This window comes from Eulemur rufifrons, chromosome 16 (genome assembly GCF_041146395.1).
Source record: "Eulemur rufifrons isolate Redbay chromosome 16, OSU_ERuf_1, whole genome shotgun sequence".
Taxonomy (NCBI): domain Eukaryota; kingdom Metazoa; phylum Chordata; class Mammalia; order Primates; family Lemuridae; genus Eulemur; species Eulemur rufifrons.
This window is the reverse complement of record NC_090998.1, coordinates 80,114,336-80,140,750: the sequence shown is the minus strand read 5'-3', so window position 1 is coordinate 80,140,750 and position 26,415 is coordinate 80,114,336. Positions and strand designations below refer to the sequence as shown.

General features: G+C 45.4%; 1 protein-coding gene across 1 annotated transcript in view; it reads right to left on the bottom strand.

Moving 5' to 3' along the window:
• STAB2 (stabilin 2) overlaps positions 1-26,415 on the bottom strand; it is a 146,691-nt gene that overhangs the window by 80,226 nt on the left and 40,050 nt on the right. The window contains exons 13-26 of the mRNA XM_069490760.1: positions 25,812-25,955; positions 25,176-25,232; positions 24,902-25,024; positions 20,309-20,362; positions 19,921-20,001; positions 17,768-17,920; positions 14,842-14,904; positions 12,589-12,675; positions 11,680-11,766; positions 10,417-10,528; positions 7,689-7,869; positions 5,937-6,030; positions 4,156-4,314; positions 1,178-1,273 (exon numbers count right to left, since the gene is read on the bottom strand). Coding sequence (XP_069346861.1) covers positions 1,178-1,273; positions 4,156-4,314; positions 5,937-6,030; positions 7,689-7,869; positions 10,417-10,528; positions 11,680-11,766; positions 12,589-12,675; positions 14,842-14,904; positions 17,768-17,920; positions 19,921-20,001; positions 20,309-20,362; positions 24,902-25,024; positions 25,176-25,232; positions 25,812-25,955 — 1,491 coding nt within the window. The remainder of the gene's footprint in view (positions 1-1,177; positions 1,274-4,155; positions 4,315-5,936; positions 6,031-7,688; positions 7,870-10,416; positions 10,529-11,679; positions 11,767-12,588; positions 12,676-14,841; positions 14,905-17,767; positions 17,921-19,920; positions 20,002-20,308; positions 20,363-24,901; positions 25,025-25,175; positions 25,233-25,811; positions 25,956-26,415) is intronic.

Here is a 26,415-nt window from a genome sequence, read left to right as displayed (position 1 = left end):
GGAATAACACCAATTGAGTATCGGACAGAGGTCGGGGCTGGGGGGGAAGGGATGGGTTTATACCTACTTGATGAGTGCGATGCGCACTGCCTGGGGAATGGACACGCTTGAAGTTCTGACTGGGGGGGATGGGGTGGGGGGAGGGGATGGGTGCATACCTACATGATGAGTGAGATGTGCACTGTCTAGGGAATGGACACACTTGAAGCTCAGACTCGGGGGGATGGGGAGGCATGGGCAATATATATAACCTGAACTTTTGTGCCCCCATAATGAGCTGAAAAAATAAAAAATTAAAAAAAAAAAGAGTTAGGAGAGAGAGAGAGGAAGTAAATGCAGAGAAGTAAAATGAGAGATCACATTGCCTTGGAAGTTTGGGGAAAGAAGCTGCTTTGATCCGGGTGATCTTGGTATGTTCGCATCCTGGTCCTGGGCCCTTGGGAAGTCTAGCTGTACCTGCTGATTCTGGATTTCCACAGCTACTCTAGGGCCACTCCTAACAAATTCCTTTTCTGCTTAAGTTGATTTGCATGGATTCTGTTACTTGTAACCGAAAGCACTGTGACTAAGGCGTCATTTTCATTGGTTCTGATGTTTGGTGCTTAGTGATGTTCTTCTGAAAACATGAACATGACCAGCTCTAACACCTTTGTCTACCCTTCCAAAATTTAGAAACAAGGCACAAGCTCCTCTTGAATGGGCATTTTCATCAATAATTTGGGTAAAACTGTGCTATGACATTCAAAATGGGAATCCAGTTACCCTTTAAACTGTCCTGTTGCTTTAGAGTTGTCAGGGTTAGCAAATAAAAATACAGGGTACCCAGTTAAGTTTCAATTTTAGGTAAATTATGAGTAATTTTTAGAGTAAGTTTCTTTCATGCAAAATTTGGGACTTGTGTTGAAAGATTATGTGTTATCTATTCAAATACAAACTTAACCAGGAATCCTGTATTTTATCTGGCAATAGGATGGTTCTTCCAAGCTTTGGAATAAAGTGAAAGATGCAATAGCTACTCACATTCTGCCTAGGGACTCCCTGTGGGGGTAAAAGATTTTGTTCATTATTAGGCCTGGACAAGAAATAACCTAACTTTCTTTATCTCTCAAGCATTTTTTTTTTTTTTTTTGGTTAGTAATGAAAAAAAAAAAAAAAAAAAAAAAGTCAAGTAACTCACCAATGGATGACATTTTCCGGTTTGTTCCAAACATGAAGTTATTGGTTCACAGTCAATCCCATTTCCTCGAAATCCTTTCTTGCACTCACACTCATTCTGTAATTCCAAGAACAGAGTCAAAGGGGATTACTGAAAATAAGTGCCTTCCATGCCTTGCCCTCACGTGGCCCTGGAAAATGAACTATGGAAACCATAGCTGCTTGGCCCTCTTAGAGAACAGTGTTAATGTCTTTTGCTTGTTACACTCAGGTTCCAGAGTTATTAGTCTCCATATTCTACATTACATTTTCCAATCTGATAGCTTCTTGCTACCCTCTTTTGGAATTCTTTGTCCCAGAAAGGCCTATGGAGGTAGTGTCAGAGAAAACTTAGACCCTAAAAAGAATCACACTGGAAAAGTGGGCCTCTCTACCTAAGAGAGGTTATCAAGCTGTGGGGGATGCACCTTGGCCTAAGCTTATCGCTGCATTCCACACCCTGGGCCAGCCTTGGCCTGATTTCTGTAATTGCTTACAGGGCTGATGGCAGGAAATGAGGACGGAGGTGAAAGCACCTCAATTTGAACCAGCAAAAGAGAATGAATCCTGAGTTTTGGGGGAAGTTACCAGAAAACGTTCTCTAGTCTGCTTGACTCAGTGTTGTGATGGTGTCAGTCTGAAGCTGACAGAGGCCATCCCTTACCCCAGGAGCCTGGAAGAAGCCGGCCCAAGAAACAGACCCTTTTATGCAGCCTTTTGAGCCCTGAATCCTGTTGTACCTGCAGCTAGATCCGCATGTGGACTGTATAGCAATGTGAGCCCAAACATGCCCCTTTCTTTTTAAACCAATTTTAATTGGGTTTCTTTTTTTTTTTTTTTTTTAAAGAATTGTGGTAAGTATACAGGAGACAAAATTTACCATTTTAAAAATGTAAAAATGTACAGTCCAGTGGTATTAAGTACATTCACATTGTTGTACAACCATCACCACCATCTGTCTCCAGAACACGTTTCATCTTCCCACACTGCAACTCTATACCCGTTAAAACCACTCCCCCTTCCCCTGCCCCCCAGCCCCTGGCAACCACATTCTGCTTGCTGTCTCTAGAGACCTCAGATAAGTGGAATCACACACTCTTTGTCCTTCTGTGTCTGGCTTCTTTCACTTAGCATAATGTTTCCAAGATTCACCCATGTAGCAAGTGGCAGAATTTTCTTCCTCTTTAAGGCTGATTAGTATTCTGTTGTGTTTATCCATTCATCTATGGATGGACATTGGGTTGCTTCCATCTTTTGACTATTTTGTGAATAATGCTGCTATGAACATGGGTGTACATATGTCTGTTCAAGTCCCTGCTTTCAGTTCTTCTGGGTATATATCCAGAAGTGGAATTGCTAGATCATATGGTAGTTCTATTTTCATTTTTTTTCCATATTGTTTTCCATACCAGCTGCCCCATTTCATATTCCCACCAGCAGTGCACAAATAATTGGGTTTTCTGTTATAACCCAAAGATTTCTTCCTGATATGGATCCCAGCACCCATTACTGCTCCATCACCAACTGTCCCTCCCCAGGAAGCATCTACTGTGATCTATTAAAATAATTAACCCCCAGTGGTATATAAACATGCAGAAAACTTGAGGTTTTGCCTGGGGTGGTTCTTTAATCTCCTATCTGTTTTCAGGAGTGGTAGGTGGGCAAGGGTGGTATCATGCCTTGCTCTTGGCCAAGTATTAATAGTTCCATTTCTTTTAATCCTTGCTCCTAATCATGTTTACCACCCTTTAAACCCCTGTGGGGATCTTCTTGGAGAGACTATCACACAGATCACCTTCTCTAGTAGCTATGGGCCCCAAAAGGCCCCAACACTCTGACAGTCTGAGGTTGGCCATCCATTCGTACCTGCACAAGTGTCTAACCCTGCACTGGCCTCATGGGACCGAGGCTCCATTACTCATCCCTGACAGGGTAGAGGAGGAATGAATGGGACAGCTGCCTGAAGCAGCAGAGGGAGGTCCTAGAGACTTCTTTCTTGGATATCTTTAAACAGGCCAAACCTCCACTGTCTGGGTGAATTCCTCCCCAAAGGGAAGGGAAGGCATGAGGTGGGCTTTAATATCCCATCAAGTTCCATTCAAGCTCTGTGTTTGGGTAGTTATTTAACATGTGCACAGAAATGAGAGGTCCAAGAACCAGAAGGCTCAGGACCAAAAGGGCGCCGTGGTGAGCAAGGCTAGGCCTTACACAAACAGCACCCTCATCAAGGGAAGAAATACGCTTCTCAAAGAGCAGAAAATAACTTGGAGGTTTTAAAAAAAAGTCCAGCCTTAAAACAAGAAAGTGAGACGTTATATCAAGATTCAAAAGATAGGGGATGATTTCAAATCCTGGTTCCCATCTTCCATGTCTTCTGACCTCCTTAGCCTTCTAGAACACACCTGTCGGTCCTACCTGCGGCAAGAGGTGGAAGAAGGAGGGATGGAAGGGAAGGGGCCCTTGTCAGTCACCTCTTCTTGTCCATGGCCAGAATCCCAGTGCAATTGGGGAACACCTGCCCTGGAGCTGATTAATTGCTAAGCGGTAGCCTTCTCTGCCTTGGTCTCCACCAAATGAGGGTAAGCGAAAGTGACCAATGAGCTATAGAGCCCTACGGAAATACAAGGTGTGGTCCAGGGTGGTGACTAAGAAGGAATCTTAGGGTGTGAATCTTGCACCACAATTTATTTTCTATGTCACATGAGCAAGTTATTTAGCTTTTCAGTGCCTCAGTTTCCTCTTCTGTAAGGTGAGATAAAAATAATACCTTGTCACAGTTTCGTTGTGACAATGAACCCATTCTCACTGCTACAAATGATAAAAACACTGCAGTAAGTTCTAGCCAAAGTACTTCTGTGTCCTGGAGAAAGAAAAGTCACTGCAGGAATCCTGCTTCCTCTTTGCTGTCTACCACGTCCAACCTACCTGCCCGGGGCCTGCGTACAAACAAGTCCAACCTACCTGCCCGGGGCCCACATACAAACAGGTCGCGTTGTCGTGGCAGCCGCCTGTGCCGGGCAGCAGGCAGTTGTTGATCTCCAAGCAGTCCCTCCCGTTCCCTGTCCACCCCTGCTGACACACGCAGGTGTGGGTGCTCACGCCAGTCTTGATGCATTCTGCCTGCAGGAGGGGGGGGAAAAAAAAAAGCAAAGCCTCTAAACCTCAATCCAGCCACATGATTCCAAAAGCAAAAAAGAATTTCCAGAGGTTTGATCTAGAAACACATATTTGCACTGGGTGCAGTGGAAATGATTGAAATGCTTAATTTGCATTGAGATAAATGAAAATATTAGGTGATTTAAAGAGCAAAATTGCTTGGAGCTGGCCAGCTAATGGCCACCACCACTAACATCACTATGCTATTTGTTAAGCCAGGGACTGATTTTACTGTTTTGCAGATATAAACAATCATCTTGAGGAAGGAACAGCTATTACCTCTATTTTACAGATAAGGAAACAGGTTTTGCCCAAGGTCATGCAGCTGCAAAGAGGCATGGACCTAGGTCCCTAAAATGTGGGGTGAGGAGCCTAACCCCTATGCCAGCTCCCGGGCTCTCAGGAGGACCACAGCAGGAGGCTGAAGGGCAGGCAGGGGGAAAAGGACAGAGAGGTACAAGATGTGTTGCTGAGATGAGGCTGAGGGGGGGTGGGGCTCGCCCAAGGGGAATCTGGTGGGCTCCGGCCAGGCAGTTGTTTCAGATTTTATCCTCAGAACCACAGGGAGTTACCCAAGGGGGTTATGTCTGGGAGAAGCATGATCTGACTTGCTTCAAGCCACTCCAGCTGTGAGTGGACAATGCACTGTGGGTAGCAAGAGAGGAAGCAAGGGGACCCATTATCAAACCCCTAGGTAAGAAAGGAAGGTGACTACGGGCAGGTGGTGGTGGTGACATTCAAAAGATATTAATGAGAGCAATGGTGTGTTCTGGCTACACCCCTAACAACAATAGAAATTAGGGCAATTCACTGAACTTCCCCAAGGTTTTGTTTCCTAATCAGTAAAATGGGGATAACAATATTGACTTCATCTGGTTGGTGGGAGGAGCTAATGAGATCAGGTACATTAAAGTCCCTTGTAAGCTGTAAAGTTTGAATCAAGAGGTATTACTTTTGATCTCAATATCCGATTCTCATGCTGTGTTTTTTCAAGCCCCCTGCACATCTGGATTTAGAAAGTGGAGGCTCATAGAAAGTACCCAGCAGCTGTCTTTAAAATTCGAGGTTCAGGCCGGGCGCACTGGCTCACGCCTGTAATCCTAGCACTCCGGGAAGCCAAGGCGGGTGGATCGCTCGAGGTCAGGAGTTTGAGACCAGCCTGAGCAAGAGCGAGACCCCGTCTCTACTAAAAATAGAAAGAAATTATCTGGCCAACTAAAAATATATATAGAAAAAAAAAAAAATTAGCCGGGCATGGTGGCACATGCCTGTAGTCCCAGCTACTTGGGAGACTGAGGCAGTAGGATCGCTTAAGCCCAGGAGTTTGAGGTTGCTGTGAGCTAGGCTGATGCCACGGCACTCACTCTAGCCCGGGCAACAAAGCGACACTCTGTCTCAAAAAAAAAAAAAAAATTCGAGGTTCAAATGCAAGTGCTTCATGCATATGAAATGCGATCAGACACTGCCTTTTGGAATGCCTTCCCTCAAGATTTCTTAAACAAACAGACAAACAAACAAACAAAACCGCAAAAACAAACAAACAAAAAAACAACCCAAGCAGCTTGGAAATAAAGACCAACACTCACATTGCGGCTACAGCCTCCTGGGGTTAATCCCGTGCAAGGGCCCATCTCGGAACAGACAGTTCCATCTCCTTCATAGCCTGCTTTGCAAATGCAGCTGCGAAGAGAAGCGCACAAAATCAGCCCCCGAAATATAAGCACCACCCACCCAGCGGAGGGCCGGCCAGGCGGAGGTGAAGTAGTTCACGGCCAGGTGGCTGGACGGTTTGCTCGTGCGGAGGAAGCCAGTGTTCAAACGTGGTCAGGGGTACTTCTGGGGTCTGCAGTCAGATGCACCTGGCTGGGAACCCAGGCCCCACCCCTTAGCAGTTGTGTGTGACCCTGGCCAAGTCCCTTAACAACCGAGGGACTTTGTTTCCTCATCTGTAAAATGGCTGTAACACCTCCCATAAGGCTGGGGTGAAGATGGAACAAGTGGGTGCGTGCAGAGCTTCTAGCAGAGCACCTATCTCCGTAAGGGCCAACACCTGGCAGCATTTCTGCTCTTATTGGACCAGAACCCACCTCTTTATAAGTCTTTCTGACCAATGCTAGTTATGAACAGTTCTACCCTTTCTTCTATGTGACAACTCTTAAAATATTTGAAAATGACAGTCAGGTGAGACTTCTCTCTTCTCTGGTCCTTCAGATATATATTTTTCCCCCAAACCAACATTCTCAAGAGCCTCATTCTGTGAGCTGACATAAATTCCCATGGTGATGTTTCACTACTAAATGTGAGCCATTCATTCATTGGTTTGTTTAACCAACGCTTATTGAGTGCCCTGTGATAGACGCGGGGGATATCGGGTGGCCCCATCATGTCCCCGTGGCCTCCTGCAATTCAGTCACGGGCTTCACAAAAATTAACAAAAACATATTTCATGTATCAAGTTTCTAGAGGAATTAAACACCTTATCTGGTGTCCAAATGAAGAAATAGGTTGCTCTGTTGCAATAGTGTTTTACTTACCCAAGATAATAGAGAACATACGGACCCATATCAACCGCCCTCTGCAGGTGATTTAGGAAGTTGTAAGAGTAATTTTGATTACATGTGGTTTTTGCCTTACGCATTGGTGTAGATCCTAACTCCTTAGGAAAATGCATTTCTATCATAAACTATGGAAAAGAAAAGACGGTCTGTGGCCTCATGTAGTCTGCAGTCTAGTGGGGGAGGCAGACCAAAATAAGAAGCAAATAACCAGATATTCCCAGAGAGGAAAATTTCCTCTGGCATTCCCCTCCCCAAACCCACTGCAGATGTTGGCATTAAGAAAACAAATGCTGATCTATTGCCTAAAGACCCAATTTCCTGCAACATCCCTTTAACACGGGAACCACGTATTAACAGCCTTAGGAAGTTATGGAGTTTTCAAAGGTTGGAAAATTGGCGAACAAATCTTCATTTCTTTCACGTGTGTGATGAGAGCAATTATGGCTTCCACGAGGAACACCTGTGATGCGCTAACCCTGGTGCTGGGCGCTTTTCCATAGTTTTTCTACTCTTTATGATTGCCCTGCCAGGTAGATATCATCATCCTTATTGTTCTAATGAGGAAAGTGAGGCTCAGAGAGGTTAAGTAATTTGCCCAAGGTCACACAGCTGGTAAGTTTCAAAGCAGGGAGTGCTGCAATTTGAGGTTGTTTCCATTAAAGCCACACTGTCAGCTGGAGAGAACAGGCCTCAGTTTACAGAGCTGAGATATGGGTTGGCTCCATCTGCTGGTAACATGGTGGCTTTGAGTGGTTAAGGGCCTTCTCCTCACAGACCCACCTGGCTGTCCCATTGCTGTATTCGCAGGTGGCGTGGATGTGACAGAACTGAACGTCGGGCCCACAGGCTGAGGTCTGCTTGTCACAGAGTCTCCCAGCCGAGCCGTCTCTGCACGTGCCGGCGAGGCAGGCCCCGTCACTGTCTATCCTGTTATCGCAGGTTCCGTGGACACACGGACATTCTGGAAGAGGTGGACGAGAGACGTCAGGGCTTGGGGAACAAGCTGAGCGGGGAGGCAGAGCATCTTGGGGGACAGTGACCACCTCCTCCCCCCACCACTACTCCTGTCAAAGCCGAGCCTGCTCCGACCTGGCGGGGGAGGGGGCCAAGGGCAATATACATAACCTAAGCATTTGTACCCCCATAATATGCTGAAAAAAAAAAAAGAAAAACCTAAACAAAAGGTAAAAAAGGTTAAAAAAAAAAAATGCTGAGCCTGGATATTGACAGCTTGGGCTGCTGTTTCTTAGGGTCTCAAACATTTCTCAGAGTGCCTGGGACAACCCTTGGTGACTTCGCTGCCCAGGAGGAGAAGAACGTGGTCCCAGGCTACTTTACATGTGTGTGTGAGGGAATGTCGGGGAGGGGTGGGTGAGATGCTGTGAAAGAGGCCGAGGAACTCACTTCTCAACTACTTCCTTGTCGGACAGTTTGGCCTGGGAGCGTCTCACCTTTCATGAGCTATGCTGGCACACACAGAAGTGATTTCTCTTGCAGGCAGGACCCCTGACGTGCAGCTTGTCACCCTGTCACAGCAGCCAGTGATAACTGATGGGCAACACGTGGGCAACTGACTCCATTCAAGGCGCTGGGTCAGCCTTTCGCGTGAGCCATCTCATTAACAGTCACCGGTCCAAGGAGGTAGGTGTTGATACTTTTATAATCCCCATTTTTCAGATGAGGAAACTGAGGCCCAGGGAGGTAAGGCAAATTCCCAGTTTGCTGTGAGGTTCCCAGGGGCACAGATTTGAACCTGGGCTTCAAAGTCCACTTCTATTAGGGACTAGGTGTTAACACAGTAGATCATTATATTAACTGGCATTTCCACTTCCCTGTTACCATTTTAACCTTTAGCTGCTTAATTTGCTTTTGATTACAGGTATTTAAAAATTGCGGCATGAGCCGGCTCGTCAAACTCAGGCTCCTACACACATGGGAGTGAAAAGAAAGACATGGAGATTCTCCAGGGAAGGTGGCAAGGACTTGAGTCCTGAGGTACGATAGTGAAGGAGTCTGGGGTCTGGCCCCAGGAGGCACTGATGGGAGAGGAATTAGCGTGGGTGCGTGGAGCCACCATCCAGGAAAGAGAAGACAGACACAGGTGAGGGGGGCTGGAAAATCACAGCTGAATTTAAAACAAAAAAGAATTTCTATACAATTCTAAGTCAGGAGCAAGACCTGTGCGTGCAATTGTGGGCAGCCACAGGCCCGGGATGAGAAGTGTGAGACCTGGTGACCCCCCACCCCCAGCCTCAGCATCCTGTCCCGCCAGCCTCAGACAAATGCCAATGTTGTCAGGTCTTGGAATAAATCCCTAATTTTTTTTCCCCCTCAGAAATCTAATTTGGCAAAAAGAACACTGGAATAGGATTCAGCGGCCCGGACCCTGCTGTGCTCCGACTTCCTGTCCATCTTGAGAGGGAACCGTGAGATCCAGTGAGGTAGGAGCAGCAGAGGGGTGTGTGTTTTGTGACAGTAACGAGAGTGGCTTTGTTTACCGAATACGTGCTGTGTGCAAGCTCTGTGGGAAAAGCCCCAAATCACGGTCTAACTTAATCCTGACAACGATCTAAAAAATAAGTGCCAACATTATCTTCATTTTATAGATGGAGAAATGGAGAGAAGTTTTCCTAAGATCATGTAGTCAGTAGGCTGCAGAGTGGGGGGTTAAATTCAGGTTGGTCTGACTCCACAGCAAGCTCTTATCTATTTGTTTGACTCTATCATTAAATTCTAATCTCAGAAATATACATCCAAAATATACACGCATATTTAAATATACACAGGGAGCCATTTTAAAGAACATAATGTACTTTCTAAGACTGTGTAAGTACATTTTTTTCATACCTATTGTGGAACTTTCTACGTGTTCTATAAGCCTCTTGATATTTATGTCACTACACTTAGAATAACAGCAACAACACTGATAAATAATAGCTAGCATATTTGTGGCACATACTATGTGCTAGGCATTGGTCTAAGGCAAGTGTTTATCATTAATAATTTGTACTAACCCTACAAAGCACTTACTAGTATTATCACCCCCATTTTACAGATGAAGAAACTGAGGCCCAGAGAGGTGTAGTGACTTGCCCAAGGTCACACATCTTGCACATGGAGGAGCTGATGGAAGAGGTCTGCTTGAAAGGTAGGGAATGAATCTATTCTTGATACTGAACCCACTATCACTTCTGGTATGTGGAGAAACCTTGAGAGAGTGGTTTTCGAAGTGTGGTCCCTGGACCAGCAGTGTTGGCATTCCCTGAGAACTTGGTAGAAATGCAAATTCTTAGGCCCCACCCAGGCCTACTGAATCAGAAACTCTGCAAGTGGGACCCAGCCCTCTGGCACATGCTCTAGTTTGAGAATCAGAGCTTAAGAAATGCCCCGGGATGATGGCAACCCCCAAGCAAAGGGGTCCCAAGACACCCGGCCCACTTCAGCAGCCTGCACCAGCCCAAGGGGACCTTGCTTAGGAGAGGAAGGAAGCTCTGGAAGCACCACTTACTTTTGTCACACTGAGGTCCATAGTTATTGGGATCGGAGCAGAACTGACACTGGGAGCCTTGGAAGCCATCCTTGCAAATGCAGGTCCCATTGCCTCCGAGGCCGTCTGCACACTGGGAGCAAAGGCAGGCCCCGTGGGCTGTTAGGACACATGCTGGTGAGCAAACATTCATCTAGATTTTTCCGTTTCATGGCCTGACTTCTTTGAACTCAGCTTCAATCTCACTTGAAATGACTCTTTGGGACTCCTTGTGGAAAGTGGAGTCGTGTTGGGGTCGGGGCAGATGATAAAATAGTGACCAGCTTGGGGATCCTGAGCCAGGACTTAAACTTTAAGGGAAGTTACTGAAGGGGGGTAGCAATGGTGAACTGGGAACCTTCAAGCAATGCTTACGGGGTAAGTGGTAAGACAGGGCCCTTCAGAGTGAGTGACTGGCCTTTCTCTCTGCATTCTCACTTAGCTCTGTGACTCCACACTGCGGTGTTTTCTCTCTTCAGTGGTGAACATACCTTCCTCCCACCTCCCCAGCCCAGGCAAGGCCAGGTTTGTATTGCCCGACGTGCATCAGAGTTGGGACCACTGCCTTCCCGACCCCATGGCCACAGTCGTTAGACTGGCCTCTCCCTATCCTCCTTGTCTGCATGGTGTCCCCACTCATGGCTGTACAGGTTTTCTTTCCCCTTGAAAGAACCATATTTTAGATGTGGATTTATTAAATGCACAGATCTATAATTTCCCATATGAATCACAGCTACTTTTACCTTTGTTTATTTAGCTTTGGCCTCCACGCTAGATGAGTTAAATTTTGACCTCATCATTTCACTAGGTTTTGCAGATAGTTAAAAAGGCAATTAATGGGCAGTACTTTTTTAAAAAAAATTTTTTTAAGTATCATAAAATAAAACCTTAGTCTTGGAAGGAGTCTTAGAGACCAATGCAGGTCAATCCTGATATCTCCCACGAGGAGAGTGAGGTCCAGAGTTGTCAATGTCCCGCCGTCAGCAATAGGAAAGCAGAGACTAGAAGTGACATCTCTGGACCCTCCCCCTGCCACCCTCCCATTCCCAAGACCAGGTGCCTTCTACTGCAGACACCTTCTGTCCTTTTAGTAACTGATTGGTTTCTTTTATTTCCTGGGAATAGTGGTCAGCATTGTATCACTCTTTGGTTTAGCAGTTTTAAAAATTATTATTTGACTTGACTTAAGAAAGGCCGGCCTTCAGCGTTCAGGAAAAAGTGTGCATCGTGGACTGTCCTTCTCACCTGCCCATTTCCCGAGCATGGATTCGAGAAGCCTCCCGGACACTGGCTGCAGTCCGGCCCGTAGAAGCCTTTGCAGCACTTTGGTATCTGAGAAACAAAATGCATATTGCGCTTTGAAACCCCAAGCAGAGTGCCAATTCCTCAAAGGGGATACACTTTAATTTCCATTATTGTAATAAACCATATCAGCCCTTCTTATGAGTGCGGCTTTCCTTTGGCAGATGATGGCATGGCTAGTACTCAGCCATCTGGTCACCACAAGTCTACTGAGCACCTCCCGTGGCTGCCAGCCTGGCCCTAACCCTGTGCAAACAAGATAGATGACGGCTCGAGCTCTCATGGGGCCAACGTGCTAAGCCAGGGAACAGACAATAAGCAAACGAACAAACAACATAAGAGTAGGTCATATCAGAGGATGGTAAGCGCTGGGAAAACAAAGTACTACAGTATGGTGGTGGCAGGTAGGGCCAGGGGTTGGAGGGTGGGGCTGGAGAGGCCACTGTGGATTGAGTGGGGACAGAGGCAGTGACAGTGGAGGCTTGGAAGATGAGTCAGCCCCAGGGAAATCTGGGAGTGTACCCTGAGGGAGGGGAGGGCAAGTGTGCACGCTCCAGGTAGGAATGAGGGCGAGAGGCAGTTCAGAGCCACGGGCAGAGGGTGGGCCGCACGGGGAAGTGCTGGGAGTGTGGGCTCTGTGTTAAGGGAGTCGGAAGCCAGGGGAGGGTGTGACGCAGGGAGGGAGCTTGCCTGGCCACCATGTAAGAATCCACCCTTCGGATCCCCTGCAGAAAGACATTGCCAAGGCCCCACGGGCCACCTGTGACCTTGCAGACTGGGGCCCAAGAGCATGGCCCTGGAGTTGCCTTGCCCTGCTGGCCTGGCCCAGTCCCTTGGCCACACACTCCTCACCTTCATAGTGGCATTACAATACTGGGCACAGCCACTCTTTAGGCTCCTTGTCCTGCCTCTGTAGACACATCTGTGTGTGAAGAGTGCCTGGAAGAAAGCCAAGGAAGTGAGGCAGTCTGCACTGCAGGGTCCTCCGGGCATCACTCAGCTTCTACACGCACTTGTCACTCATGAGGAGAGAGCGCCGGACCGCACCGGCACACCCGGGTCCGGTCAGAGCTAGGGCACCTTAGGCCTGTTTCCTTGTTGGTGGGATACAGGGCTCACACATTCCATGGCTCATGTACCTTTGTGTCCCCTCTCATGCCATGGCAGACACCTCTAATTGACCAGGAATCATTCTCTGTTCACCCTGGAAGTGGCCCAGCCTCTCCTTCCAACCTACAGCCATCCCTAATCTCCTCCTGTATAGAAATTTTGGAGCCAGTAAACAGTCTATCTATACTTTGTGGAACAATCCACCAAATAAAATAGCAATAATCTGGGTTTTTCTTTTAGGAGTGGGGGCAGATTAAAATGCACCCGTCCATTCTCTAACCCCCGGTGCCCAGTCATAACTATCTAGAACGACCACTTCTGAGAACTTCCTGCGGGCCAGGCACAGTGCACATATGAGTGCATCACTCTTCAAATCCATCTGGGTGTTTTTCATGCCTTTTCTATCGATAAGGACACCAAAACCAAGGCCGAGACAGGTTGAATCATTTTTTTTGCCCTACGAAATACTCCAAGTATAAAGTTCAGAGAATGAGTCTTATCATCTACTGGCTTTAGGATCGTAGGCAAGTCAGGTGGTTTCTGTGGGCCTGAGCTGTCTCATCTGTGAAATGGGACAATACTGCTGATAACCAGTTTTCATAAGAATTTAGACCCTGGCTCAAATTTTGTGTTAGATAAGTGTTTATGTCAAGCTTACCCCTTCATCTTAGGCTCTTGCTCAAGAAGAGAGAAATGAGATATTCTCAGGGTATAATCTCCTAAAATCTTAGATATATGAAGGAATTCTGAGGTCACCGAGGAGGGAACATTACAGTCCTCTTGTTGGATCTCAGGATAATTAACCAGGTGTGGATCATGGGATTGGGCAGGAGTGAGTGCGGGGTTCTTTTGGCTCCTATCGAATCTAGGATGGTGGTTCAACACACGGTTTAACAAACCAGGGCTCTGCCACGTGTCAGCTGCGTGACCTTGTGCAAGGTATTTTGCTTCTTTGCCTTAGTTCCAATCATGCATTGGTGATGATGATAATATACCTACCTCAAGGAATTGGTGCATAAAGCTTAAAGCATTGAGAACAATGTCTGGCACCCAGCATTCACTGTGCTATTAGCCAACAGGATTTCCTCTTCTCCCTCTCGTATTCCCTGGCTGATAGCATCCTGAAGGATGCAGGAGTGATGGCTTCGCTAAGCACAATAAATATATGAACACCTGTGCCTATTTAATTTTAATATTTTGCTTTATTAAATAGTCCACAATAGGATTACATTAAAGAGCTCATCACCTTCTACAATCATTTATTCTAGCATTTAATGAAACTTCTGGTTGGGAAGTTCTTTCTTATGATAAACTCTCAGCAGAAATTTCTATCATCATTTTTACCTTAGAACACTTTGCTTTTTGCAACTAGGAGAGTACTTGGCATAGAAAGTATAGATTGTTGTATGATTGTCTGCTTTCATTTTTAGATGGAGCTTCCCAAGAGCAAAACAAACAAAAAATATCTATATCTTATTCATCCTGTGCCTCTGGAACCAAGCACTATGTCTAATACATGACTGATCCTCAATAAACGTACGGAATTCAATCAAACTTGAAAGCTTCCGATAGTCCCAATATCATTTTCCTAATGTTTCTTCTATTTCTTTTCAGAATTATGCTTGGGAAGAGCAAATACAAACACTGGATTTTATGTAAGAGGGAAAAGTAGAGAGGAACTGAGTGGCTACTAGGAATTGTGCTTGTTTTTTTTTTCTAACTATGCTAATCCTATTGTTGTTGTCATTGTTACTATTAGTTACAGATGAAGAAAATCAGAGCAAAAAGGTTAAACAACTCACCTAGGGTCAGTGAACAGGGATTCAAACACAGGTCTGAGGGTTCTCTTGCTACCACCCCTCCATATAATAATGGGCTAAGAGCTAATCTTATTAGCAATTAATATCTTTTAAAGAAGAAAGGTAGAAAAGTTGAGAAACCACACCAGTGGGGTTGCTTGGGTGATGTGTGGTTTCACGACGTTGTCACACTCACTGTGGGCTCCGAGTTAGCAGGACATTTGCTCCAGTGCACCAGGGAACAGCTCACGCAGGTGCCCTGGAAGGACAGGCAGTAGGTCAGTACATGTGGCCCTGTCCCTGGCTTGATACGTCCCTCCTTGTGAAGGGAGCTCCACTAGAGCCACACTCCAGGTCTCTCTCTCACCCCCCAGGGAAAGGAGCAAAGTCAATCCTGGGAGTTGGGGGGAAGTTGGGAGAAGGAGCTGAGAGTGCTCAGAACAGCTCTTTCCTCTCCCTCTGCAGAGCCAGTCTGTCCACAGGCTGCTGATCAACTCTCTGCAGGCAGGGAGGCACCTGTCCCAGACGGGACACTGCAGTTGTCCATCTGTGCCAAGGCCACAGACTTAAGTCCTTGTTCTCCAATTTGCTTAGCAGTAATAAGGCTGAACATTGAATCTCTGTTTTTCACTCTCCCAGATTCTCCTGCATTGGTTCTGAAGTCAGGAGGGTAGGAACGGGATGTACGCCTGCAAAGCTCTCCAGATCCATTCTTTGACCGTCTCTACCTGGCTCTGTGCCCCAGCAGGTAGACTGCAAAGGATGGTCTCTGGACTCTCTTGCCAGCCCCCAGCTGGTTTTGGTCAGCGTGAGTCACCAGCAGGATTTTGGTGGGTAGGAGAAGAGCAAAATCAAGGATTTCTTCCCTGCTCCCTCTCTGCTTTGGCACTGTCCCTATAGCTCCTGCTAGATGTCACCTCTTCCACTCTTCTTGCTCTCACTGGGTTCAGGTAACTCTATGCTCTTCCCTGGTTTCTCTGGTCCTTAGTGGCAGTGGTCTCCTGCCATCGCTTCTCCCTGGATACTCTGGCAGACTGTGTTTGCTTCCTTAGCCCTGCTTAGCCCACACACCTCTACAGTAGCTGCTTCATTAACGTCTCTTCATTTGGACCATCTTGGATAAATTCTGTTTCCTGCAGGGACCTTAACTAATACAGAGTGTTATTATTAAACAAACAAGCCCAAAGGCAGCTATGGGCTCAGCCTGGTGAAAACTGAGACTTCCAGAAGGTGCCAGCTGCTCCTACTCTTTGCTGGTCCTAAATACTTTCCAGAGAATGTATTTGGACTTTTAATGGACCCAATCAAGACCATCCTAAACCATGCAGAGCAGATAGATTTGACTTTGACTTTAGAGAAAATAGTAAAGAAAGAGTTCATTCTAAGGCAGCTATTGGGAAGTTGTTTTTCCAAAGAACTTTTCTTTATAACCAAAAGTCTTTGGGTTGCAGCTCAAACACATATCTTGAATCTGTCCTTCAGGGATGTGGAGAATAAGCTTTTGAACAGTCTGAAACAGAACAAGCCTGCAACAAGGCAGGTGGTTAGGGCTGCCCTTGTCCCTCTGCAGACTCCCTTCTCTGAACTTGGACAGCAGCTGCTTGGGCCAGGGGAGTTCTGAAGAACACATTCAATTATTGACTCTTAGTACCTCTTTTCTGAAAAGGTCCGGTTTCATAATATTTTCATCCTTGGGCTAGAAAATGAGACTCTGGCCCGTTCTGATCCTCACCCTGGTCTAAACAAAACCTGCTGGTGCTTGTTTCCAAAGAAGGAACCAAAGGTAAATCAATGTCGAGGACTGGCCATAAAAGTGACCGTGTTTCTGTCCCTCTTAAAAGGGGTGCTCAGACTGGAATCAAATCCCCAGATAGTATCTGGCTGGCACAGAGGACTCGTACCATCCTCAGTGGCCTAAAACATATCAGAGTCATTACATCAATTAAGACATCTAGAATCAAAAGCATAAGCCACAGTCTTGTGCCAGGTGCTTAGCTAGCTAGCTATTTCCAGCCTTCATGACAAAAAGAGGGATAAATAAAATAAAATAAAATAATTGATAAAATGAGGCCATCTTTCCCTGTCTAATGCCCATGTTCCAAGGATATTTTGAGAAAAATCACTGATGTATTCTTAAAGTGTGCTAAAAAGAAAAACCCAGACCTGTTATTGCTACTATTTGGGGTTACAGTTTTCCTGGGCACTGAAAGATTGCATGTACAGCAGTACTAGAATTTGGGGTGCTTTGATTAAAACTGGCTGAGCCAAAATGTCTCTGTGGAAATAGGAAAGGCCATTAGAGGTACAGGAGTTCGTAGGGAAACAGAAAGTCTGTTTTTTGAAAAGAACCACAGAAAGATGGTTGATTGGCCGGGCCAGAGCATCTACCTGGGAAGGGATTTTATTTTAAGTCCCTCTTACAGAGAAAAAAGCTATAGGCCTGGAGCAGGGTGGTCCCAGGTGATGGGGCAGGGGGAGGAAGTGGTAGGAGACTGATCCTAAATCCTAGAGGGAAGAAAACCCTGGTCTGATTATGGAGCTCCGGTGTAGTGGGTTAAATAGTGTCTCTTCAAAAATGCATGTCCCCCGGAACCTCAGAATGTGATCGTATTTGGAAATGGGGTCTTTGCAAATGTAATTAGCTAAGCTAACTGGGGTCCTACTGAGTTAGGCTGGGCCCTAAATCCAATGACTGATGTCCTTATGGAAAGAGGAGAGGATGCATAGAGACACACTCAGGGACGAAGGCCGTGTGAAGGCGGAGTCCTGCAGCCTCCGCCAAGGTCTGCCAAGGACTGTCAGGAGCCTCCAGAACGAGGAAGAGGAGGAAGGATTCCTCCCTGGAGCTCTTGGAGGGAGTGCAGCTCCACAGCTGCGAAGAATAAATTACTCTTGTGTTGAGCCACTCAGTTTGTGATAATTTGTCATGGCAGCCCTAGGAAGCTAACATTCTTGGGCAACATCTTTCACTGCAGAGATTCCCCAAGGAACTTTGGTTCATGGTTTATGAGACAGACCTTCTGTGGTAAAACTCTCTCTGTCAGCTTTCTCCAAATTGTGAGTGTGGGACACTGCTCTGAAGGACTGTTGGGGGCCCTTATTTATTTTCGTAGTTTTCTTACCAGTTTCATTTCTCTCTTTGTTTCATCACACCGATGGGGCAGAATTGGCACGATGGACGGGGGAATGAGAACTCCAGCCAGTGTGTAGATTCGGCCATTTTTGGCAGCAACATCAATTTCTTCCATGGCCACGCCATTCGCCAGAAGCTGTCCCTGGAAAGGAGCGACATCTTTCGTTCTGTCCTGCAGGAGCAGCAGCGATTCTCAGCGAGATCGGAATGGTGGCAATTCACTAAAAAGTCCTTAACGTCTCTGAACTTTTCACTGGAGGGAAGGTTGCTATAAGAAGGGTTTGGCTGACAGAGAAACAATGAATCTGTTAAATGAATTCTTGACTAACACCAGGCAAGGATGTCCTTGCAGAAATGGTCTTTGCAGGCATGGGGCTGGGGAGAGGGTATAATTATTCCAGCTCTGCAATGTGTTTGCTGTGAGACCTTGGGCAAATTGTTTTGCCTCTCTGTAGTGAAGTGGGGATTGATTCATTCAAAGATGTTTGTTGACCTTGAGTTATGCTCTGCCTTAGGTGCTGGGGATACAGAAGTGAAAAGACAGACACGTCCCTGCTTGTGTTCCAGTGGAGGGAGAGCAAACGGACTCATTAGCAAAGGTCTCTCATCTCCACTTTCCCCCCAGACCTGCTCCCCCTGTGGTATTAATGGCAACTTCATCCTTCTGGTTGCTCAAGTCAAACCCCCAGGAGTCCTCCTAGCTTTATCTGTCTTCACCCCAACCCAGTCCATCAGCAAATTCTGCTGGGTCTACCTTCAAAATACATTGAGAATTCAGCCACTTCCCCCCACATCCCTGCTACCAGCGTGGGCTGTGTCACCATCATTCTTCTTCAGATTATTGCAATCACATCAAATCTCCTAGCCAGCTTTTCAAAACATGCATCTGATCATGTCATTCCTTTGCTCAAAATCCTCCAGTTGCTTCTCATCTCATTTGAAGAGCCATCTCATCTCATTTGAAGAGCCATCTCATGATGAAGAGCCTGCAACCTTACCCTGATTTTCTAGGTCACTGTGACCTGCCCCCACATCACCTCTTCCCTCTTGCTGCCTGGATTCCTCTCTCTCTCCCTTTTGCACCCTCTGTTCCAGTCACACCGGCCTTGCTCTTCCTCACCAAAGCTTAGACACACTCCTTGCTCTGTGCCTTTGCACTCGCTGCTTCCTCTCTTTGGAATACCCTTTCCATGGATATTCACATTGCTCCTTCTCCCATTTCCTTTCGGTCTTTGCTCTCATGTTTTCTTCTCCATGAGGACTTCTCGGGCACTTCCTTTAAGATGTCAGCCCCTCCCCATTCTCCATTATCCTTCTCTGCTTTGCTCTTTTTCTTCTTAGCACTCACGACTCTCTAATATATGACACGTTTTACTCATTTAACTTGTCTATCCCCCTACTTACTAAAATGGAAATTCCACTCAACCAGGGACTTTTGTCTATTCATTGGTCTGTCTTCAGGACCTAGAACGGTGCCTGGCACACAGCAGGCACTCAATAGATACCCTTTGAAAGGAATGAGATCACCATCATCACCATCAACAGTGATTCAATGGGAGACATCATCTCTGTGCTGCCAGACTTTTGCTGCTATTACAACCTCAGGGAATTAGCAGAATATCTCTGCCTTCTTTGAGTTTTTAAAATGAGTCATGTTCCCTCCTACCTCAGGGTCTTTCCACATGCTCTCCTTCCTGCCTGGAACTCTCTTCTGTTCACGTCTGCCCAAGTTCACTCTACTTATCCTGCAAAGCATGGCCAAGTTCTCACTTCTTCGCTGAAGATGTCTTGACATCTAGACTTTCCCAGACTCCTCCCATAGGTGATTTCACAGCTCCCCGAACTCCCTCTTGGGGGCAATCATTACAATTGTAATTAAATGCCTGTTGCATTGTTTAAGGTCTGTTTTCTCTGCTGGGATGTGTCTGTCTTTTTCATAGCTTTATCCCTGGCATTTAGTGCAGACTCTCACAAATGTGGTTGCTCAGCAGATATTTGCTGAAAGAAGTGACAAATGAATGAAATAATCATAAAGATTTTAAGCCTGTGAGTTAGTGTAGAGGCAGGATGGCCTGATGACTAGTCATCATCAGAGCACAAAGGCACACGAGTAATGACAGCAGCGGTGGCGCTTTCACTCACGTTGTCGGTGGTGTTGAACTGTATGATCTGGTTGGCCATGGTCCGAATGCGAGGGGTTGAGATGAGAGTGGCCACTTCAAGCTACAACAAGAAGAAAACAATGAACAGAGACACTTAGGGCCACACACAGAGCCCTGAGTTCTCAATGTGCTCCCTGGGAAAAATAGCCTTAAAAGTTTATGAACTAAATAATGGGAATTTTGATGTCATGAGTTTTTGTGGCTTTGCAGATCTCTCTGACAACAGACTCATTGTTCATGGCTGAGGGTTCCCTCAGAACTACAGAAAAAGAACAAGTGTCACAATTTTTTTAGCACCAAAATATTGGAATTCAGGTGAGATATCTTGAAGGCAGAGAAAAAGGAGTGGCAGGAAAACTAGGGCCCACCTGGGTAAACGGGACAATGTGATATCTGACAAGTTCCAGAAGCTTCCGAGATCCCTGCAAAGGAAGCAAAGTATTTCTTTAGTCAATGATGAAAACACAACACTCCCTCTCTTGTGAGAGCCTCTTCAAATGATTTCGGACATGTAATCAAGAAAAATAAATGACCTGTCATCTCTTCATTGGGAAATCCAGGGTGAGAAAAATCCCATCTCCAAAGTAGCTAACATTCACCAAATTCCCACTCTTAGGAAGAGGCTGCTCTGCAAACATAATGTGCACATTCCATTTAATTCTCCCAACAGCCCTGTGAGGTATCAACTACTGTTGGCCCATTTTACGTGTGCTGACACAGAGTTTCAAAGACGTGTCCAAGGTCACAAAGCTACACAAGACGCGAGCCTAAGAATTAGTCCCAGCTCTCATCACTCTGAACATCTAAGGCTGCATTCTGGATTTTCTAAGACAGCCTTCATTTATGATTCTGTTTTGCTTGCTCCACCAATGAACATGTGATGTGTGGTTGTCAGACCACATACCTGTCACTTAGGAATATACGATCACAGGGATCCTGACCACCTTTCCCTCCACAAGAAGCTCATCCCTCCTTCAAAGCCCTTTCCAAGAAAACTGAAGCAGCAGTGGGGAAAAAGAGGGTCCTGGCCACACAGAAGAGACTGTGGACGGGATGGGCAGTCCCTGTAGGGTGCCCTGGAGGGAGGCTGTAGAGTCGAGGAGCCTGGTGACCACTCTCCTTGGGGAAAGAAGGCAGTGCCCGCAGGGGTCTCCTGCAGTATGTCTGCAATCTTCTAGCTGAATCAGAGCTGCGAGTTACAAGCTTCAAAGCCCTTAAGTGGCACAGCCACAGTCCCTCTGGCTTGGAAAGGCGAAGGATCATAAACAAGATTCTAGTAACCACCCAAGAGGCTGACCATTCTAGAGACAAGTTCCAACAGTGTGAGTCCCAGGTTGAAAGAAAGCCCTGCTGAACCTTAGTTCCCCTCACCCAGCCTCCTCTCTGCATTTGACCTTGGTCACTATGCCAGAGGAGTTATCTATAAGCAGGGGGTCCTCATATCCTGGCTTGTCTGGTACAAACCTGGCTTATGCATTTTGTCCTAGTATGGATGATAAATTACATGGCCACCATATCCATAAGCTAGTAGCTCTATGTGCAGGGCAGCGTTATCAATAAGAATGTTGAAATTGACCACTAGTTAGCCTTGGAAGGGATGGTTTCTGTAGCCCTGGTTCTGTTATTATTAATGTATGACCTTGAGCAAGTTACCTAGCCTCTGGGTCTTAGCTTCCCCTGGGAGCTACTCCATGGTATTCAGGAGTGGGGACTTAGAGGCAGAAGCAATGTTATTGCATGCTTCTATGCTCAGAGACAGAAGGGCTGGTACAAAGAGGGAACTGTTGGGAAATGTCAGAGCAAACTAGACTGCAAACTCTCGGAAGGCAGGGACTGGGTCTGTCTGGCTGATTAATTGCCACGTCCCCAGCCAGCACAGTATGGAGCACACAGTAGGCTCTCTGTAAACATTTGTGCCAATACATTAAAAGGAGTTGGGGAGGGGTCCTACTGAGGTGGACCTCAGGAACCAGACCTCTGGTCCTGGCTCTGCTTGTGTGTGACCTTGAGCAAGTCACTTAACTCTGGAGTCGTAGTTTTTGCCTGCAAAATAAAGAGACTGTTATGGAGCCCTTCCAGCCCTCTGATTCTACAGGAAAGCATTTATCAACTGGATAATCCACTTCCAAAGCCCCAAGAATTGATTTGTGTTGAATCCTGTTGACAAGGAACAGGAGAATGAAAGGGACAAAGGGACTGATTAGCATCACTTCCGCCATTGTGTGTGCCTGGAGCCTTATCTGGCTAGGCAGTGGTCCCCAACATTTTTGGCGCCAGGGACCAGTTTCATGGAAGACAATTTTTCCAAGGACTGGGTGGTGGGGTGGTGGGGTGTTGCTGGGAAGTGGCGTGGTGCAAAGCTCAGGCGGTGATGGGTGGCCAGTCTCCTAACGTGCCATAGACAGGTACTGGGCCATGCCGGCGTGGCTAGGGGACGGGCACCATCGTTCAGTTAGAATTCACTCCACTATGGCTCAGATCAGCAGGATGTGCTCCCAGATGCTGCTGCTGTTGAAGAGACTTCTTTCCTTTATGAGGACACTTAACTTCTTCCCTACTGTTTTAGATTAAACAAACAGACAAACAAACAAAATACCCAAATCCTTTGGTGCCAGAGGCAGAAAGAGAGTTTTTCTACCACATTGTTAATATGACCTTGAACTCTGTAAATCTACCTCCCTTTCCCCGTTGTACTTGCAAGGTGTGTGTGAACTGGCACGGGCAAGTGTCTTGCCCTCCTTGCTCTGATTTCGGCCTAGTTCAGGGACGAAACCAGAAAATTGGGCTTGTAGTCAGAAGCTGCCGTCTCTGCGGGGATGGGATAATTTCCAGACTGAAATTTTGCTTCAGGGAAAAGTAAAAAGATACACTGGAAAGAAAACACGGCATTCCAAAGTTGGAGTCAGAAACTCTTCTCCCAATGAAACCACTTTATTTTCCATTTCATTGGCGTAGCCTATCGGGACTTTCCTGTCTCCGGCTGAGGTTCTTCCCCAAAGATAAAGCTAAAGGATGCTATTAAGAAAGATGGAGAGGGAAAGAGCTTTCCCTAGGCTGAGAAATTTAACCTGCACAGGCTCTGTACCCAAGAAAGAGGCATAAATGATCATTCCACTTCTCACCTAGAATTGAAGTAGAAAAGCAATTTTTAACTCAGAACGAAGAGACCTGAAGTTTTATATTCTTTGCAGGCAGAAAGATATTGCCTTTGGGAGAAACAAGATTGAGAACCAGGGGTGGCAGCATGGTCGGCCAGTTTCTGTGGTATGAATATTCTTACCAAAGACTAATTTCCAGCTACTGAGATCTCGCAGAGTTGGGGAGAGATACACACAGTCTGAGAGCCTGAATGAGCCATCCCCAGCCACCGCAGGAAACAGTTACAAGGGAGGAGAAACAGAAGAGTTTTCTGAACAAAGGTGTCTGACAAAAGAGCAGGGAGGTTGATTTTTCCCCCTACTTTAATTAAAAAGTTTTATTGTAATTTTAAGTATACTTGATTAGTGCCTGCGAACTCCTTTAGCATTATTATTTTAAAAAAATCTGTATCAAATTAGAAGCTATGCACTCAGGGAGGCTGTATAATCTCAGGATTTTAATAATTTCCCAGGGGAGCAACATTACTTTTTTAGCTCACTTGAGTTCTAAAGAGAGGTTTAACAGTTTTTCTGCAATAGCTAGGTTTCAGAAAATTGGAGTGTGAATCATATTTTTAAAATAATATCCTATTTTGGAAGACCCTGGGAGATCCGGCATCTTCTGTAGAAACCTGAAGCAAATCTTTTCATACACTAAACATCTGTTTGCAGGGTAAGAGATTATTACCTTCTGATTTATCTTCTTGATAAGTTTTTTTTTAATCCAAAGTTTTTTGAAAGCAAGATATCCCTGTAAATACCTGACAGTATTCCAGAAAGGGATGTATCCATGTGAACCCCAAAACCAAACAGGCAACAAATTTTAGGGTCCCCCAGTGTGGCTTGGTACTACTTGAGTTAGAAAGTTGGTTCTGACCATCATAGCTATTTCTGGGCCTCATTCCAGCACCACTAAATCAGAGTGCTTGGGGTAGGGATTCGGAATCTGCCTATTTAACAAGCTCCATGGTTGATTCCTGATCACACTGAAGTTTGGGAATCAATATCCTAAAAGATTTGGACATTCCCCCCCATTGTGAATAATCAACACTGATCTATATGAAGTCATAGGTATTCTTGCTGTATTGCCAAGATGGCGGCACAATTTTAGGGCACTGGAAGAAAGCTGGTGGCCCTTCATGTAATTCCACCATTTGATGTTCTAAGAACAAAATTCCATAATTAGCTCTCCTCTTCAGGTTAAGGCTGTTATTTCTGGGAGAGGAAACACTTTAAATGGTTTCAGTCATTTATAGCCTGGTATGAAGGAGTCAGTAATCTCTTTTTTAGAGGGGAAAGTGAAAGAATTGAAGGCCCATGGTATATAAGAAAAGGGTTACTGTGGAGAGGGATGAAAACAATAGAAAGGAAAGGCTGGAACATCTAAAAATAACATTTATTACTTTTAAAGTTTAGCCTAGGCCTGGGTCTGGATGGCCTAGTTTAGGTTTCATTCTCTAAACGGTTTTAGAATTGTAGGAAACTTAAAACATAAATGTTAATTTTATTACTGAGAAATATTAGAAGAACCAGGACAAATCAAACCAACCATTTAGACCTGGGGTTGCAAATAGATTTTCTTTCCTGTGACATCTAATTGACTGATCATAGCTACCGGGAACTCTATTGAGGAGACTGAAGCCACATCCAGGCTTAGTTTCAGAATGTTGTGATTGATTAGTGATGTCTGCCTTGGTTGTGGGAGTATAGGTGATGACACATGTGCTACTTATTTGTTCTCCTTAGTTTAGTAAAAGCTTGTATGGACACAAACTGAGACAGTGAAGCTGATACGATGCCATCACAGTAAACAGGGTACAGTACCTCTGGAGAAAGGAGGTAATCGAGAGTGCTGTCCATGTTATTCAATGCTTCATTACTTGGAACAAAAATGGTGTATGGTCCACCAACTCCATCCTCATCTAAGGCATGTCCCACATTGGTTTCCTGCATTTGACAAATGAAACTTTGTATTGGCAACCTACCTAGGACAAATATTTGAAGTAATTCCCCAGAAAGTGTTTATAATGGACACTCCTGATAATTTTATAAAGGACTTGACATAAAAATTTTTCAAAAATTCATGAAAAGTACATACCGCTAATAAAGATCTGAACTTGCTGTATCTTGGTTGTAGCATTGTCATGACGGTTTGCTAAAAGAGACATTTTGCATAAAAATCAGTAAAAAATTAACAAGGTGGTTTAAGAAATACAAACCCTAACCTTAAAAGACTGATGACAGAGCATATGTGTAAGTGTGGATATATATAAAAGAACCTGGTTAACAGTAATGCATTATACAAATGTTTGCTGTTATTTAAGTGGTAGCTCAGACCTGCATGTTCTGAATTGCCTTTGGCCCTCATCAGACAGATCAGTGGGAATAAATTTTACTGCAGCAACAACTGCCCTCCTCCATAAAGCACGAGGAATAAATTTGCATGACAATTGGTCACTGGACTGAATTGTCTGTTGTGGCAAAAAAAAAAAAGAGGTAAAACTATCCAGATTTTTCCCATACATGTACTGTATGCCTTTCTTTCTTTCTGCAGAGATACCCAGAATTCTATTGAAAATGGAAAAATCGTCCCATCTTTTCTCTGCTTGAGCCCCTAGTACAAGTGAAGGACAAGCATAGCATGATGGCATGCACTTTCTTCTTGGATGTGACTCTTCAGGGAACAAAGGAAGATGGATTTGGGTTGACATCACTTTTACCTGGAATTTCTCACCTCAGTGTTGCTCTCAAACGTGGGCGCTATCTTGTCCATGGCTCTGTCGAGGATATGCAGGAGCCCGTTGGAAGCAATTATGTCCCCCTGTATAATTTTTACCTTCTTGTGGCCTCCATAGAGTTTAAGCTGTAGTTGATTATCCTAAAACACCAAAGAAAGATACAATAAAATTAATGTGTTGTCCTAAAAGGAGCAAGCACTGGACTATAAGCCAGAAGTCCTGAGTCCTTGGGTCCTGCTACTTATTGGTTGTGTGATTTTTGGATGTCACTTAATCTAAGATGGGGATGAAGGTATCTGCTTGTTAACCTCACAGGTTTTCATTTAGATCAAATGAGATAATGTGTGAAATCACTGACAGCTACCATATGCTAGATGTGGATAAGGCACAATAAACCTGTCCTCTAAAAGACTGTAAGCTCCATAAGCGTAAAACTATTCAATTTTCTGTAAATTCATCACTTACTTTAGTGTCTTGCACAGAGAAGACACACAATAAAAATATCTGTTGAATGAATAACCAAAACTAGTTCCCTTTTCCTCCCATGTGACTTCTACAAGTGGTAGACTTAGTAGTATTTGTTGAATGAGTGAACAAGTG